At 36.5% G+C, this 14291-nt stretch overlaps 1 protein-coding gene across 1 annotated transcript; it reads right to left on the bottom strand.

Annotated features, from left to right (window-relative positions):
• Nucleotides 1-2060: 2060 nt before the first annotated feature.
• Nucleotides 2061-7954, bottom strand: sypl2b (synaptophysin-like 2b). The gene is made up of 6 exons (XM_023289719.3): nt 7793-7954; nt 7581-7658; nt 5605-5723; nt 5292-5496; nt 4003-4191; nt 2061-3360 (listed from the first exon to the last, which is right to left on the bottom strand). Exons 1-6 carry the CDS (start codon nt 7808-7810, stop codon nt 3238-3240), a joined length of 732 nt encoding a protein of 243 aa, XP_023145487.2. The 5' UTR covers nt 7811-7954; the 3' UTR covers nt 2061-3237.
• Between the last annotated feature and the right edge of the window lie 6337 nt (nt 7955-14291).

Genomic DNA, 14291 nt, shown 5'->3' with positions numbered 1-14291 from the left:
AAGATGGTGATATGGTCACATTTTTTTTTTTTTTTTTTTTTTTTTTTTGCTTTATCTGAGCAACAGCACAAACCCCAAAGATATGCAAATTAGAAAAATGAAGAGAAAGATTACATACAGCAACTTTGACAGCATCCAACTTGTGCATAGTTTAATACACTACAATACAAACAATGTACAGATTGTATTGCAGATTAAAGATTACATACAGCAAGTTTAATATTATCCAGCTTTCTCTGATTTTGTTTGTTTTTATAGTTAAGACGCTAAAACACAAACAATGTGCAGACTGTGATTGCAGACAATGCATATAAAATGCGATATGAAAAAAGAAAGATTACATACAGTGAGTTCAGCAATCTAATTTGTACATTGTTTCTATGATTTTTTCTTTTTACAATTAATACACTAAAATACAAACAATACACAGATTGTAATAGCAGATTAAAGACCACATACAGTATATTTAACAATATCGAGCTTTCTGTGATCTTTTTACTTTTTAAAGTAATTACTACACTAAAATCCAAATAATGCACAGATTGTAATTGAAGAAGACACAATTTCTGACTTTTTTTGGCTTAAAATTCCTTAGATTTGCTTCAAAACAATGCAAACTTTGTGTCACAATTTTACAAAGCTGCTGATGTGGTCACATTTTTTTTTTTTTTTTGCTTTATTGAGCAACAGTAGAATCCCCAACACTATGCAAATTAGTTTACTATGCAAGTTTCATAACATTTACTGTGTAGTGACTTGCAACACTTGCTTTTAAAAAACTAAAAAAAATCCTTTATCATTCTTTAAAATGTTCTACTTTTCAGCATTTACTACTAAGTCAAATTCCTGGTTTTTGAAAACCTACTTGGCAGTAAAACAGATTCTGACTTTGATGTGCAAATAGTGCCTGTGGTCAAACATTGCATGCTGATAATTATTAGAACAATGTGGGAACTTCTGGTTTTAAGCCTACAAGGTTTTTTGGATGTGCAAATTCAATATGTCTCATATTACATTATTATATTTCTAAATGTACACCTTTTACAGAGGATTCCCAACAAATGTAACTGAAATGTTTGCGATCGTCAATTGTCATTTTCTGCAGCAGATGGAAGGAAGTTCAGCTGCAGGGACTTTTTCTAACATAGTTGACAGGTTTGTTGTTTTCCGTATAAAATTTGATATATTACCAAAAAACAAATATATGTCATGATCATCTTAATAAAAAGAACACAATCACAACTATTTTTGAATAAGCTCATTTTATTATTGTTTAGCTAATTAGAAGATTAAACTAGGACGGTTATTTAGTTGACATTTTAGTGATATCCAGTAATTTTTTTTTATTCGTAATTGTTTCCACAATAAATAGTTATGGAATTTGTAAAATTATTATAATGAACATAAAAACATTATTTTGCTTTACTTTTAATAAAAATGTATGCAAAATATACCTCATGGACTTCAAGTCTCTCAATTATATTGAGCTTCCTTGCAGGTGGTGGGACAATTTAAAAAAAGAGGTCCAGACTTAACATTTATTTTTGAGGCACAGCATAACATTATTATTTTTCAAATTATTCTGGCTATTATTCATAAACAAGTCCAACAAATGCTTCAAAACACTACAATTTACCCATAAAGCTGGTGATGTGGTCTTATTATTTGCTTTACCTGAGCAACAGCATGAACCCCAAAGACATACACTTTACAGTATTAAAGGTTCAAATAGTGAGTTCAACAAAATCCAACTTGTGCATGGTCTCAGTAGTCTAACCAAATCCTATATATGTTTTCTTTTTATAATTTTGGGTATGTATTGCCTAACATTAATAGATCATGATGTGGGGATTTGATCTCTCACCAGACTAACAAGTTAAAACTGAAATTTGAAGATTTTTTTATGTTACCTGAATGCCTATATCTGCACAAATGAATAAATCACACAGATTAGAGTCCACATTGTGAATCTTATGCTCAGTGTGTATAAGTATTATCAGCTCAGGTTCAGTGTCTGATAAACTGTATGTATGCATTAAAAAGAATCAGACAACAACAAATCTGCCTTATCCTTTTATTGATGCACAGCACTTTCATGTCCACACAGTATCTTCTGGGATTTTAACAGGAGCTCCAATCCCATCAGTGACTCTTTGAACAACACTCTGATGGATTAAGCTACAAACGGTGAATCGGACAAGCCTGCTGCATATAAAAGTGGGAAGTCATAACGATGGCAGAAACAGAGAAATACAGTTTGTATTCCCCTACAACAGTGCAGAGGTAGAAGCCAGGCAAAAGCAAGATAAAGGAACATTAGGAACAGGTTAGAGAGATCAGTCAAGTGCTCAAGAAAACAAAATAACAGCAACTACGGTAGCTAATGTTATACAACAGTACTGAAATATTATGGGCCTTTATGGGGAATTTTCTTACAAATACCTTAATTTAAACATTATAAAGATGCAGGACAAATACAAAGTCATGACCTGTTAGGGAATATATCTGTAACTTCTCGCTGGTAAACGTACCGGTTTTAAATGTAAAAGTCTTAAAATTCAACAGAATATTCAACATACTATTAAGTCGTTAGTCTAAACTAGTGAAATTATCTGAACATATTGAGATGATGAGGCACAATGTAACACAAAAAGATAAAATAAAGGTGCTTTTACCCCGTTTATAAATAATCTCACATTGGCAGCTGAGTTATTTCTCCAAAAGAACCACTAAGTTAAAGATATTTAATACAGCATCACATTTTGATGCCTTTTGTATAGTTTTGAATTGGGCTGAAATTTTGTCTAGTCTAGACTTGTGTTAACAATATATGCACTTCAAGTATTTTATATCAATTAGGAATCTTGTGATCGATACACTCAACAGCCCTGAGTTTTCAAAGCGATTGCTGACGACAGAAATGAATAGAGCAAAAAATATTGTAAATCAGTGTTAGCATTTTGGATGCCTTTGTATAAAAATGTTACACAAGCAAACTGAGAATCTACTAGGACAACATTCTGGCTGCTTTAACTTCCTATATCAATTTCTGTCTTAACACAGGGCATTTCGATATGCGTGTATGAAATGAATAAGGTTAATACTGCAAAAAGAGCAGTCATTTTTGAAAATATATACTGGAACTTGAATTGTAGTTTGCTTCAACAGCCATTACCAAACATTACTAATTTAATAGCACTACATGTTAGACAATTTCGAAAGGAGGAAGCTGCGTAGTTACGATGGCGTGACTCCCCCCTCCGCATCTGCAGGCTGGCTGGCTGACTTGTGGAAAGGTGTTTCCTTGTAAATAAACCAGCAGTTGCCCCCCCACAGGATGAGGTTCAGAAAACCAAATATCTGTCAAAGAGTAAGACATATTTTAAACATCTCAGGCTGTGGTTCTACAAAAGCTGTGAGAATATTTTTAACCCTGTTATTGTCCTCATTTACAGGCACCAAAAAATATTGTTTCCTTGTCTGAAAAAAATCCAAAAATGCGGCAAAAAAATTCCCCAAATTTCTGAAAATTTGCAAAACCTTCAGGAAGAAAATTCCAATAATTCCTTAAGAGTTCCCCTTAAAAGATTTATTTAAAAAAATACCCCAAATTTGGCAAGAAAATTCTTGTAAATATTTTCAAAAAATGAGTAAAAATCTTTCAAAAAATCCTAAAAATATCTAAAGTGATCATATATATATCAGTAAAACTTCTGATATTCTCTTTAAGAACATTCACAAAAAAAATCAACCAAAATCCAGCGAAATTCGCTGGATTTTGGTTGATTTTTTTTGTGAATGTTCTTAAGAAACATTTTTTTTAACATTTCTTTTTTTCCACCAAAAAATGTCCAAAAATTGCCCAAAAATGTTGAAAATGTGGACATCAGAAGTATCACTGTGAAAATATATTTTTTCCACATTTTTAAACTTTAAAACGGGTCAATTTGCCTCGCAGGACAACACAAAGGTTAAGATAAAAATAAAGTGCACAAAACTTACCACCGAGGCATTTAGTCTGCCCATGTGAGGGAGAGCCCCCGGAGTGCACTTGTTGGGCTCCTTGCAAACTTCAACTATACGTAGAATAGTAGTAGGACTGGTGGCCGACTTCACATCAGACAAGCCTTTCGCCCAAGCAGAGGAGGATGCCAACCACAGGAAGGCCACGGCCGCAGTCACCAACAGGTCCTTACAGAGCAGAAAGAAAGGTCAATCTGTACAAAACTGACAAACTTAGTGACTACTTAGTGCAGTATGTCCCTTAGCTGCTGGGAAACCACACCCTTCCCCTCATTTCATTTACACAACCCTGCTAAATGCACTTTCTCTGACCTCCAGTTGGATTCCAACCTGGAGTGCACTTCTTGAAACTCAGCAGCTGACATAAGATGTTAAATGTTACACAAAAGAGACACAGTATAAATACTGAGTAGGTAAATCTGGTTTCAGTCACTCAGAAAACCACACACAAATGTAACGGGTCAATATATAATTGCGGGATTTTTGTAACATAGTTGACAGGTATCAGGCCTAAAATCAACATGGCCGCCTATAACCAAACACCACATGGCATTTTTACAGAAAGATATACAATTAAGTAAAATTGAAATTTAAAGTTATTTCTAAAGATATTGTAGTAAACCTGTTGACATGCCATAAATCCACACTTGACTCACACACTATATTAAATAAGTCAGAAAGCCTTGGAGTCTGGCCAGTCTTTTCTTCAGGAGGAAATGACATCATGTGGAGCAGGTCATGTGATCTGGAATTAACACACTTCCTTCAGAGGTGTTTTGGTAATGGAGAACTTAGTGGAAAGTGATTTCTCAGACACAGATACAATTTGTTATTTTCCATATAAAATCTGATATATTGCCAAAAGAGAAATATCTGTCATGACTGACAAACACAATCAAAACTATTTCTAAACAAGCTCATTTTATTATTGTTTTACTAATTAGACGGTGGTTGATATCAAATTCGGACGGTTATTTAGTTGACATTTTAGTGATATACAGTAATTTTTTTAAATGTGATTGTTTCCATAATAAATAACTATGAAATTTGTAAAGACATGATCATAATGAACATACTTTTTATTTTTTTTTTTTAAATAAAAATGTATGCAAGATTTATCCCATGGAATTCAAAAGTCCCTCAATTATATATTGACTCTAACAATTTCCTGCTTGACATTTGAACTGCACTTCATCTCAACCACTTGTGGTAGGATGTAGCAAAGCACATGCATTTCACCAAAATATAGAGAATCCAGACAAACATACCACAATGGGGCCACGACTAGAGTCTTTGTACAAGTGCTGGTAGGCCAAATAGAGGACTAGCGTAGCAGTGCTGTAGAGGAATGCAAACACTCCGATACAGACGAAAAATTCTGCAGAGGAGGCGTGGTCTCCCCTCAGAAAGTACGTGGTGTCGGTGGTCTGGTTGACTTTACAGTCAGGGACATGATAGGGATGCTGCATCAACCTGCGTACACACAGAGAACATTTGAAATGAACATCACCTTAAAAGTATGCACATTTTCCTCAAAGATGGATCTACCTGTTATAGCTACTTATGTGTGCTCTTACTCACCTAAACGGGTAGTTAAAGGCTGCATGTATTTCCTGACTGGCACGTCCCTGGCACTGGACATTGATGCTGGTTGTACCACTGTAACCTCCAGTCGTAGCAAAGGCAAATATGGAAAACACCTGCAGCCACGGATGGAAGATAAGAGGAGACACTGCTGGTAAATGAGGATGTTAAGGAGAGAGTGCTCATCAAACTGTCATGCACACATACACACACACACACACACACACACACTTCCTTTTACGTTTGTTGCAGCACACATCCGACAGAGGAAGTCTTCATCACCAGATGCCAAACTGTGAATATAGTTCAGAGTTCAAAACTGCAAAACTGGGGCCTTAAAATTATACAGAAGTAGCTACTTTAGGAGAATTAGGGCTGAATTGTGTGCAGAAAAATGGTAAGATAAGGGGGAAATGTGTTACAAAAATGTAAGGTCATTTGCTGAAAAATATAAATATACAGGAGTATTCTTGAGACCGTTTAGATTCTTCTATGTGTAGAAATTGTGATATTTCACAGATTCCACTGAATGTAGGAAATAACAGTTATTGCACAGGATTATTCCATATGCAGGAAAATGCTGATACTGCACACTCTTGTGTAAACAGACCAAACCCATTGTACAAATAGAAAAAAATGACATATTACTAGCACAAAATATTCATAGCGCACAGTTTTGAATGCATTTATATGTGGCACTGGAGTGAAATCAGACAGTTTTTCGACCATATAGCAATTCTTCTGGGAATTTCTTCTATCCTGCGGTGGGAAACAGTGGTTATGTGATTTTTGAAGTGCGTCTCCTTCCGTGTGGGGAGAATATGATTTACAGGTCAGGGCATCTCTGTCAATGCTTCTTTTTAAATGGCATGATGCATTGCATTTTACCGTTTACCTCAATGCAAACATCATAAAGAGGCAGGACAAAGAGAAAGTCATGCCTTATCGGGGAAATCATTGCCAACAAAGTGCAGCATGGGCTAAATTCAACATAATATTCAACTAGTGGAAATATCCTAACACAGAGATGACGAGGCATAACAAAAAGATTAAACTGAAGTGCTTTTACTCTTTTTATGCATAATCTCACACAGGCATCTGAATCATTTTTCCAGATGAACCACTAAGTAAAACAACATGACATTTTGATGCATTTTGTATGTCTGTAGGATTGTATTTTGTCTACAGCTCACACAGTGAAAGCACTTTAAGTATGTCAAATTAATTAGAAGTCTTGTGATTGATACCCTCAATAATCCTGAGTTTTTAAAGAACAGAAATATTGTAAATAAGTGGTACCATTTGAACTTCATTTTGGATGCCTGGGTTAAAAATAAAGTTAAACAAGCAAACTGAGGACAACATTTGGACTGTTTTAACTTCCTGTATTGATTTGTGTCATAACAGCTCAAGTTTCAGTACCCTCTGAAATGTCTATATAACAATAATAATGTTAATACCAGAAGAAGGGCAGTCAATTTTGAAAAAGCATACTGTAGCTTACATAGCATTTATCGAAACAAAAAGGCAGCTAATGAAGTTTATCAACATAATATTTCGATTAATTCTTCAGCTCTAGTGAGACTACAAACACATAACAACACTAAGCTGCAAATAAAGTCTTTAAATGAAAGAAATGTTGATTTATTTGGCTAGAAACACCGCGCAGGATATCAACCTTAACGTTTGTGTTACAGTGAACATGCTAACGCTCATTAGCTTACAGTTGGGACTCCCACGTAACAAGCAGCTCGTTATAGGCTGACATCTGGACGTGCTAACCTGATTGAAACGACCTGATAACTGCATACCACGTTTGAAACAGCTCCACACACGAGTTACACGGCTTCTCCGGGAATGCAGAGGGTCACAAGACAAACGGTACAATCAATTAGCAAGGGATGGACAGCACGTACGTATAAAAAAAACCCGCCGTAGGCCATATGGTGAGAAAGAGTTGGAAAAAAACTTACCCATTCCAGCAAACGGATAAACGCCAAAGGCTCCTTCAGCGGGCCCAAGTCGAGACTGAATCCAGAAGTCATGACTTTCTGGTGGAAAAATCGAGACTTACTGTGAGAAGGGTGCCGTTAATCCACTGGGCAGGACACGCGTAAGTTTAGGTGTGTTTGCTCATAAAAGTGTCCGTTTGTTTTGCGTCATTTATTGCCGTGTGCGTCGTTACCTGGGCGACGGATTCCATCGTGCGTCCGGAGGTAAATAAATGCAGTTTGGTGTCGAGAAGTTGTGTGTCCTCTTTTTTTCTGGCTCGTGTTTTTTTTGCCCCTTGCAGCTCTTTCGAGGCTCCTCCGTCTTGTCAAACTTTTCAACAACTTCAGCAGCTGATAACACGTGATCATAGAGGAGGGGATCCGGAGGGGGGCGCTGCTGGGACACTAAACAGCATCCTACACTATCGATAGACTGTATAATAAAGGTTTATTATACAGTCTATGATCTTTTTATGTAGAAATCTTCATTTTAAAAAACAATGCAGTACAGTGCAACACAATACAATGTGAAAACAATCGCCAGGGTGCTACAAACATTCAGGGGCAGCACCTCAGAACATTACACTGCACAAATATATTAAAAAGAGCACACAAATCAAGAGTCTTAATGACTTTCATATTTGTGGAATGTCTGATAGTTTTAATGTATTGTTTGACTTCATTATCAAAGAGAGAAAGAAGTGGTTTCTCATTAGTGTATCCACATTTGTGGATATGCCATTTGGCTAAATATTTAATAAGATTAATGATATAAAATAGTTTTTTTTTTCTGGCAGATGGATAGTCAGTGAAGCCAAACAATATATGTTCAAAGCACAAGGAAAAATGTGGTTCAATACAAGTAGAAATCAATTTGAAAATACCTTCCCATAATTTGGTGGAGAAGGGGCAAGACCAAAATAAATGAAATACATCTTCAATTTATATCTATGTCTCCTTTGAATCGTTGTAAAAAGACTTTTGATGGGTAAAATCTGTGAATTATTTTTAAAGATGCTTCTTTTATTTTATTATTTATCATATATCTAGCTGGCAGGTTCCACGTCTTTCTCCAGTTAAGGTTATTAATAAAGGTGTTCCAATAAGCTTCCACATATGGGACTGATACGACGATTACTATTGAGGAGAAACAAATTCGACCAATTTCAAGTTTGGTTGAATCAGTGGGTAATAATGTTGGATTCTGTCCTGCTGTACTTTTAAATAACATAATTACTCCTTTAGGGATTGCATTTATAACAACATTGAATTCATTAATGGGGATTATGATACTATATTTTAAGATAAATTCTTGATATGTCATTAGTGACCCATCTGGGTTAAACAACTGATGAACCAAGAGTATGTTGTACAGTCTATGGTCCTACACTAACAGCTTCAAAGGATTCACTGGTTTTATTAGCAATTATAAACAAGTTATCAATGCAATAAAATTCCTACTTTCTACCTGCTACCTTAGCCTTTCTGCAGAATACATACATGCAACAAATGTCAACACATAGATTATGTAGAGAAAAAAAATAGGTATTTCATGTGTGTGAACGACAGAGGAGGACAGCTGATATTATTTGCATAAGTAACTGTGGGAAAAAAATCTGTTGAATCTATTGGCTGTCTTTGGCAATAACTGGAATGAAACTGTTGTATATTATTCTGGACACTGATATCACAAAGACCTTATCAGAGCTGATATCCTCTGTTGCTTTGCAGAATCATCAGCACCAATAAACACAGTGGAAAACCACAAAATTTCTTCAGGCTTTGGCTCAACATCCACATACTTTACTTTTCTTCCTAAGTTAGACATTTGGGTTATTTTGTCTGACAGCATTTGAGCACGTCTACCTTCGAAACTCAGTCAGCTCAGTTGTATTTTGTTTTTTTAAATTGCGATGAAAAGCAAAGACTTTAAATGTAAAAACAGAGAAGGCTGACTTGTAGTCTAATGACACACCCGACTTGCTGCCAGTCTGACCTTTAACCTCTCTGGCTTCACATCAGGACTGGCAAGGGAAAGAAAACCTGTTGACGGAAAAGTGACCAATTCGGTGAAGTGATCCACAGATGTGCCCTTTAATTTCTCACAAAAATTTAGAAAAATATTGGAAAAGATAAAGACTATTTTCAAATTAGATTTTCTTATTTTATGAATATATTATGTCCTACTTTCTACCTGTTGCCTTAGCTTTTCTGCAGGATACATAAACATAAGAAATCCATACCTGTACCACAGTTATATAGGGTAATCTGATCCCCTCTACAGAATTTTTGTTTTTCTTAATATGTTTTAATTTAGATTTACTCATTATAATTGCCTCTAGTCTATTTATTTCCTTATTTTGTCATAGAACTTTAATTAAACTCTTCCTATTCAGTCTTATGCTGTACCACACTACATCATTATTCACCCTTGATATTATAAATGTAATCGCCTTCTTTTCTTTGTTTGTTTATGGAGGGAGTGACTGTACTGAATATATTTACTCATACTGGTGCTGTGACTCCATTATCAGTGTCTCCAGTGTTTGTTCAGTGTTTCTTAGCTATGGAAAACAATGCAAATACAAGTTTTAAGAAATTCTCGAGCATCAGGATGGAACCTGGACACAACAAGCAAAGGCAGCCTTGATAATCTCAACAGCTCTAAAAGTCCCAGAGTCTCTGCAGGTCAGTTAGCTGCACATAATTTAATTAGGTGTGGGGTTTTTTTTAGAACAAGAATTTGTGACATCGAGTGACACTAAGCAGAGTCATGCAGTATCACGTAACCTTCCCTTCCTATGTTTTACAAAGGACCATTTTCCTGTTAACTATGTTTACACAGTGCATTTCCCTGCAGAAAATTTACATACTCAAATGACTATTTATTTAAAACAAAGCAAGCTGGTTCAAGTCCAGGAGTACTGGGAGGATTCAGGTTTTCTTGGTATATTATTTAACCTTATTTTGTACTTAATTAACTTTGGATGTGGCACTGACAGAATGCACAGAGGGCAGGAGTAGAGGTTCTACAAAATACCGCCATTTATTTTCTTTTTAGCCTTGTGGCCGCAGAAACAGGTTTATCTAGTTCAAAACTACAACAAAACAAACAAACACAAAAAAGTGTTTAAAATTATTTAGGTCTGTCTCTAAAAATCAAAGTCATCTCTTAATCTCACAAGCAGGTTCTACAAAACAGTTTAATGTTCTTTTTTAATCCCACAAGGGGAAATTGGCAATGTCACAGCAGCAAAGTGACAGTAAGAAAAATCAAGAGAACACATCAATAAATTAAAAGTATAAGATATATACACTATATAAATAAGAAAAACTGAACACCACAAGGATACTAGCACAGTTTTAAGAATATATACAGAATGAATTGCACTTGGGTGTATTTGGACGTGACAGTTTGCTGTTAACTGTCATTAAATGAGTGAGAATGTACATATAAAGCTGTATTTCATTGCGACTAAACAACAAAAATGTTACGGCAGGTGTAGAGGCTCAAGTGCGGGAAAATGAACAAGCAGACAGTGGAACTATTTACAATGCTTTATTTACACACGAAGAACACTTAAGGACTACAAATCCCAACTAGGAACAGGAACCGGAAAAGTAACCTACTCTAGCGGGGAACAGATTCAGACAGCCTCTAATGGCTCGGAGGGGAAACCCAACCAGGGTAACACCAGGGCAGGAATACAACTCAAAAAACTAACTCAAAAAACATATGGGTTCTGTAAAGCGTCTTGAGACAATTTGACTGTAATTGGCGCTATATAAATAAAATTGAATTGAATTGAAAAACCCAAATGCCTGGTTTACAGTAACCTGCACAGAAGCCCAGACTAAACGTAAGCATTAGTTCCCATAAACAAACTTATGTATTCTGGTGATGGCGGTTCTTATAGTAGAGCCGGAATCAAGCCGCTGGCTCCAACCTGCACACGATCTGCTGATTACCAATGTGACACACCTGCTGCCAGACCAGCTGCAAACACCTGGAGTAGAGAGAGAGAGAGAGAAAGCAGGACCGGAGGAGGAGGGAGCACTGCCACAGCCCATGACAAAAAAAAAATGGTAATTTTCCCTCTTTAACCCTCCTGTTAGGGTCGTTTCTCGGGAACAGCATTAGTATGTCTGGGTGAATTTGATGCAAATAAAGTGTAAATACGGAAATGTTCTAATGATATGTTGATTTTTAAAGCAAAACTCCTTTATGTCATATGTGTTACAGTTTGCATGGTGACAATGACTGCACAGCAACTGTGATTATTTTTCACTAGATTGTGGTGTTATCCAGAACATTACGTGTGTTACCACTAGAGGGCAGACCATGCATAGATGGTGTCTGAGTACTGTGAGAGAATACACAACAGAGAGAGGGTTAGAAGAAAGGCAATGTTGTTGTAGCCAGCTAATAAAGAGCTTCCGTGATTACTCAAAGCAGCAGTCTTTATTTGCAAAAGAACCCAACACAACATAGATGTCGCCATTTCTGCAGCCACTGTATGAGAATTATTAAACCAACCCTTTCTATGCAAAGCAAGCCATGTGCTTCCCATGACTCCCATCAGTGTGGACTGAACTCATTCACACACAGGCTCCATGTAATTCCCTCAGTGGGTCAATGGAAACGCATGTTCCTGGTCTTGGTAAGCAGCCAGATTCAGCTGCACCCGGTTCCATCCCTCGAGTTACCCATCTTCCCCTCAGCACACCCAGCAGCCAGACAGGAAGATTTGGCTTCTTGCAGAAAGACACGGTTCTCATTTTAACAGAGCGCATCTCAAAGGAATAAGAGTGGCTTTGTTCTCCACCTTTTAATAGTTGACTAGGCTGCCCAGGGGGAGGGGCTGCAGCTCTATTGTACAGTTCTTTGGTGGAGGAATGCTGCTCTACAGATCAGATTGTTTGGTTTTGTGAGTGAATCTGGCAATCAAGTAATATATAAGCAAGCCTTAATAAAGACAAAGCATATTCCTGATGATCCCAGGGTACGTTTGAATGAAGCCAACGTTTCAAAGGTTGCAGGGTTTTTAAAATCGTTGAAACTTGCTGAGCAGCTCGGTGTGTTTGATCGTGATGAGGTGACACCTGTATTGTTACTGCAGGGTTACAAACCTGTTAGACTGGTTGTGCCACGCCAAGGGCTAAACATGAGGATGATGAAATACTCAGCATGACTAGCTGGTCCGGTCCTCTGTCTTGCAGTTTTAGTTTACTGTTACAGGGCAACAATGCAACAGGTTTGCAAAAGAAGGAAAACCTAAAACTCCACACTAATTGAACCGACATCATAGTTTCTGGTGTGTGGTCTGAATTACATTCCTGCGGGCCCATGGCAGTGAAGGGTAAAGACATTTTCACTGCAACACATGACCAGCAGTCATGGGTTTGCTATGACCCGGTGTCCCATCACATGCACAAAATTAATCAATACAATATGACTCAGACTTAATTTACAGAAGATCATATGATTGAAAGACTCATTTTCTTTTCTGGCCCAGTTTCTCTCAGCTATGATGAGCAGGATCACAAGCTCATACCTCAGATATTTCTAACCTGAGTCTGAGAACTGAGACCGGAGAGTAGAGACATAAATTAAATAGTGATTTAATAAACTGTTTATAGGGATTTTCCAGTCAGCAGTCATTTGTTAAAACAGTTTTTATTGGCTTGGTTGTTTTTCCTTTCTTAAAAGTTGTGTACAGGATTTCAGTTCATCGATGACGAGAAGGATCTGCTGGTAGAGAGATTCAGGAGGATTTAATCTCTTGTTTGAGCTTCACAGCAAATCCAGATGTTTAATCCCCGACAAAGTGACTTGTTGTTATGCAGCACTGAGGAATATGGCAGTTTTACGCAACACATGGCGCAAGATACACAAACAAACAAACAAAAAAATTTCTATTTCTTTCCTCCTTTATGACAGTAAGCTGAATATCTTTGGGTTGTGGACAAAACAAAACATTTCAGGTCATCATTTTGGACATTTTTCACCATTTTCTGACATTTTAAATAGCAAACAACTAGCTGACTAGTCAAGAAAATATCTGACAGATGAATTGCCAATGGAAATAATCATTACTTATAACTCTAAGCCCTATTATTGAAGCACTTATTTCTTGCATAATTGATTTTAAACAGTATTCATGCTGCAACAGTTACTTAAATCAATGAATAATTAGTTTAAACAGCATTGCTCATGTATTGCCTCTCTCTGTACTGTACTGTATGTCTGCATGTAGTGAACAGTGGATGTGTTTGTTGTAGTGCGACTTCAGTGGTTTGCTTCTTCAGTTTGACGCAGGAAGTGGTATCTTTGACAGTTTTTTTCATCGAATATCCTTTTACTTTGCTGAAGTTGACGCCAGGTCGCAGTGCTACGCCTTTCCCATTAAGCATTTGATTTGAATGGTACAGTGAAGCAAAAATAGTGCAAAGTAAAGAAACCCATAAGTGAGGAGTATCATCCTTTCTACAAACGCTAATCAAATATCCCTCCGGATTCTAAACATATGTGTCATTTTTGGGAAAGTCTGTCACTTTTCATTGGAATAGTTATTATGATTTGGCAAAATAAATTGGCAACTTCACACAGATCAAACACATGAAACAACAAAAAAATAAAAATGTCTTACTATTTAAAAAAAATCAATTCACAATACATTTTTAATGATAGAG

The sequence above is a fragment of the Amphiprion ocellaris genome, chromosome 8, assembly GCF_022539595.1.
Source record: "Amphiprion ocellaris isolate individual 3 ecotype Okinawa chromosome 8, ASM2253959v1, whole genome shotgun sequence".
Lineage (NCBI taxonomy): Eukaryota > Metazoa > Chordata > Actinopteri > Pomacentridae > Amphiprion > Amphiprion ocellaris.
This window is presented reverse-complemented; position numbering and strand designations above follow the sequence as displayed.

Coding starts and splice junctions, on each gene's coding strand:
- sypl2b (XM_023289719.3), bottom strand. Junction 5,497..5,604: donor GCCTTTAACTACCCGTTTAG/GTGAGTAAGAGC, acceptor GTGTGTACGCAG/GTTGATGCAGCATCCCTATC. Junction 3,361..4,002: donor GCAGACTAAATGCCTCGGTG/GTAAGTTTTGTG, acceptor ACTCTTTGACAG/ATATTTGGTTTTCTGAACCT.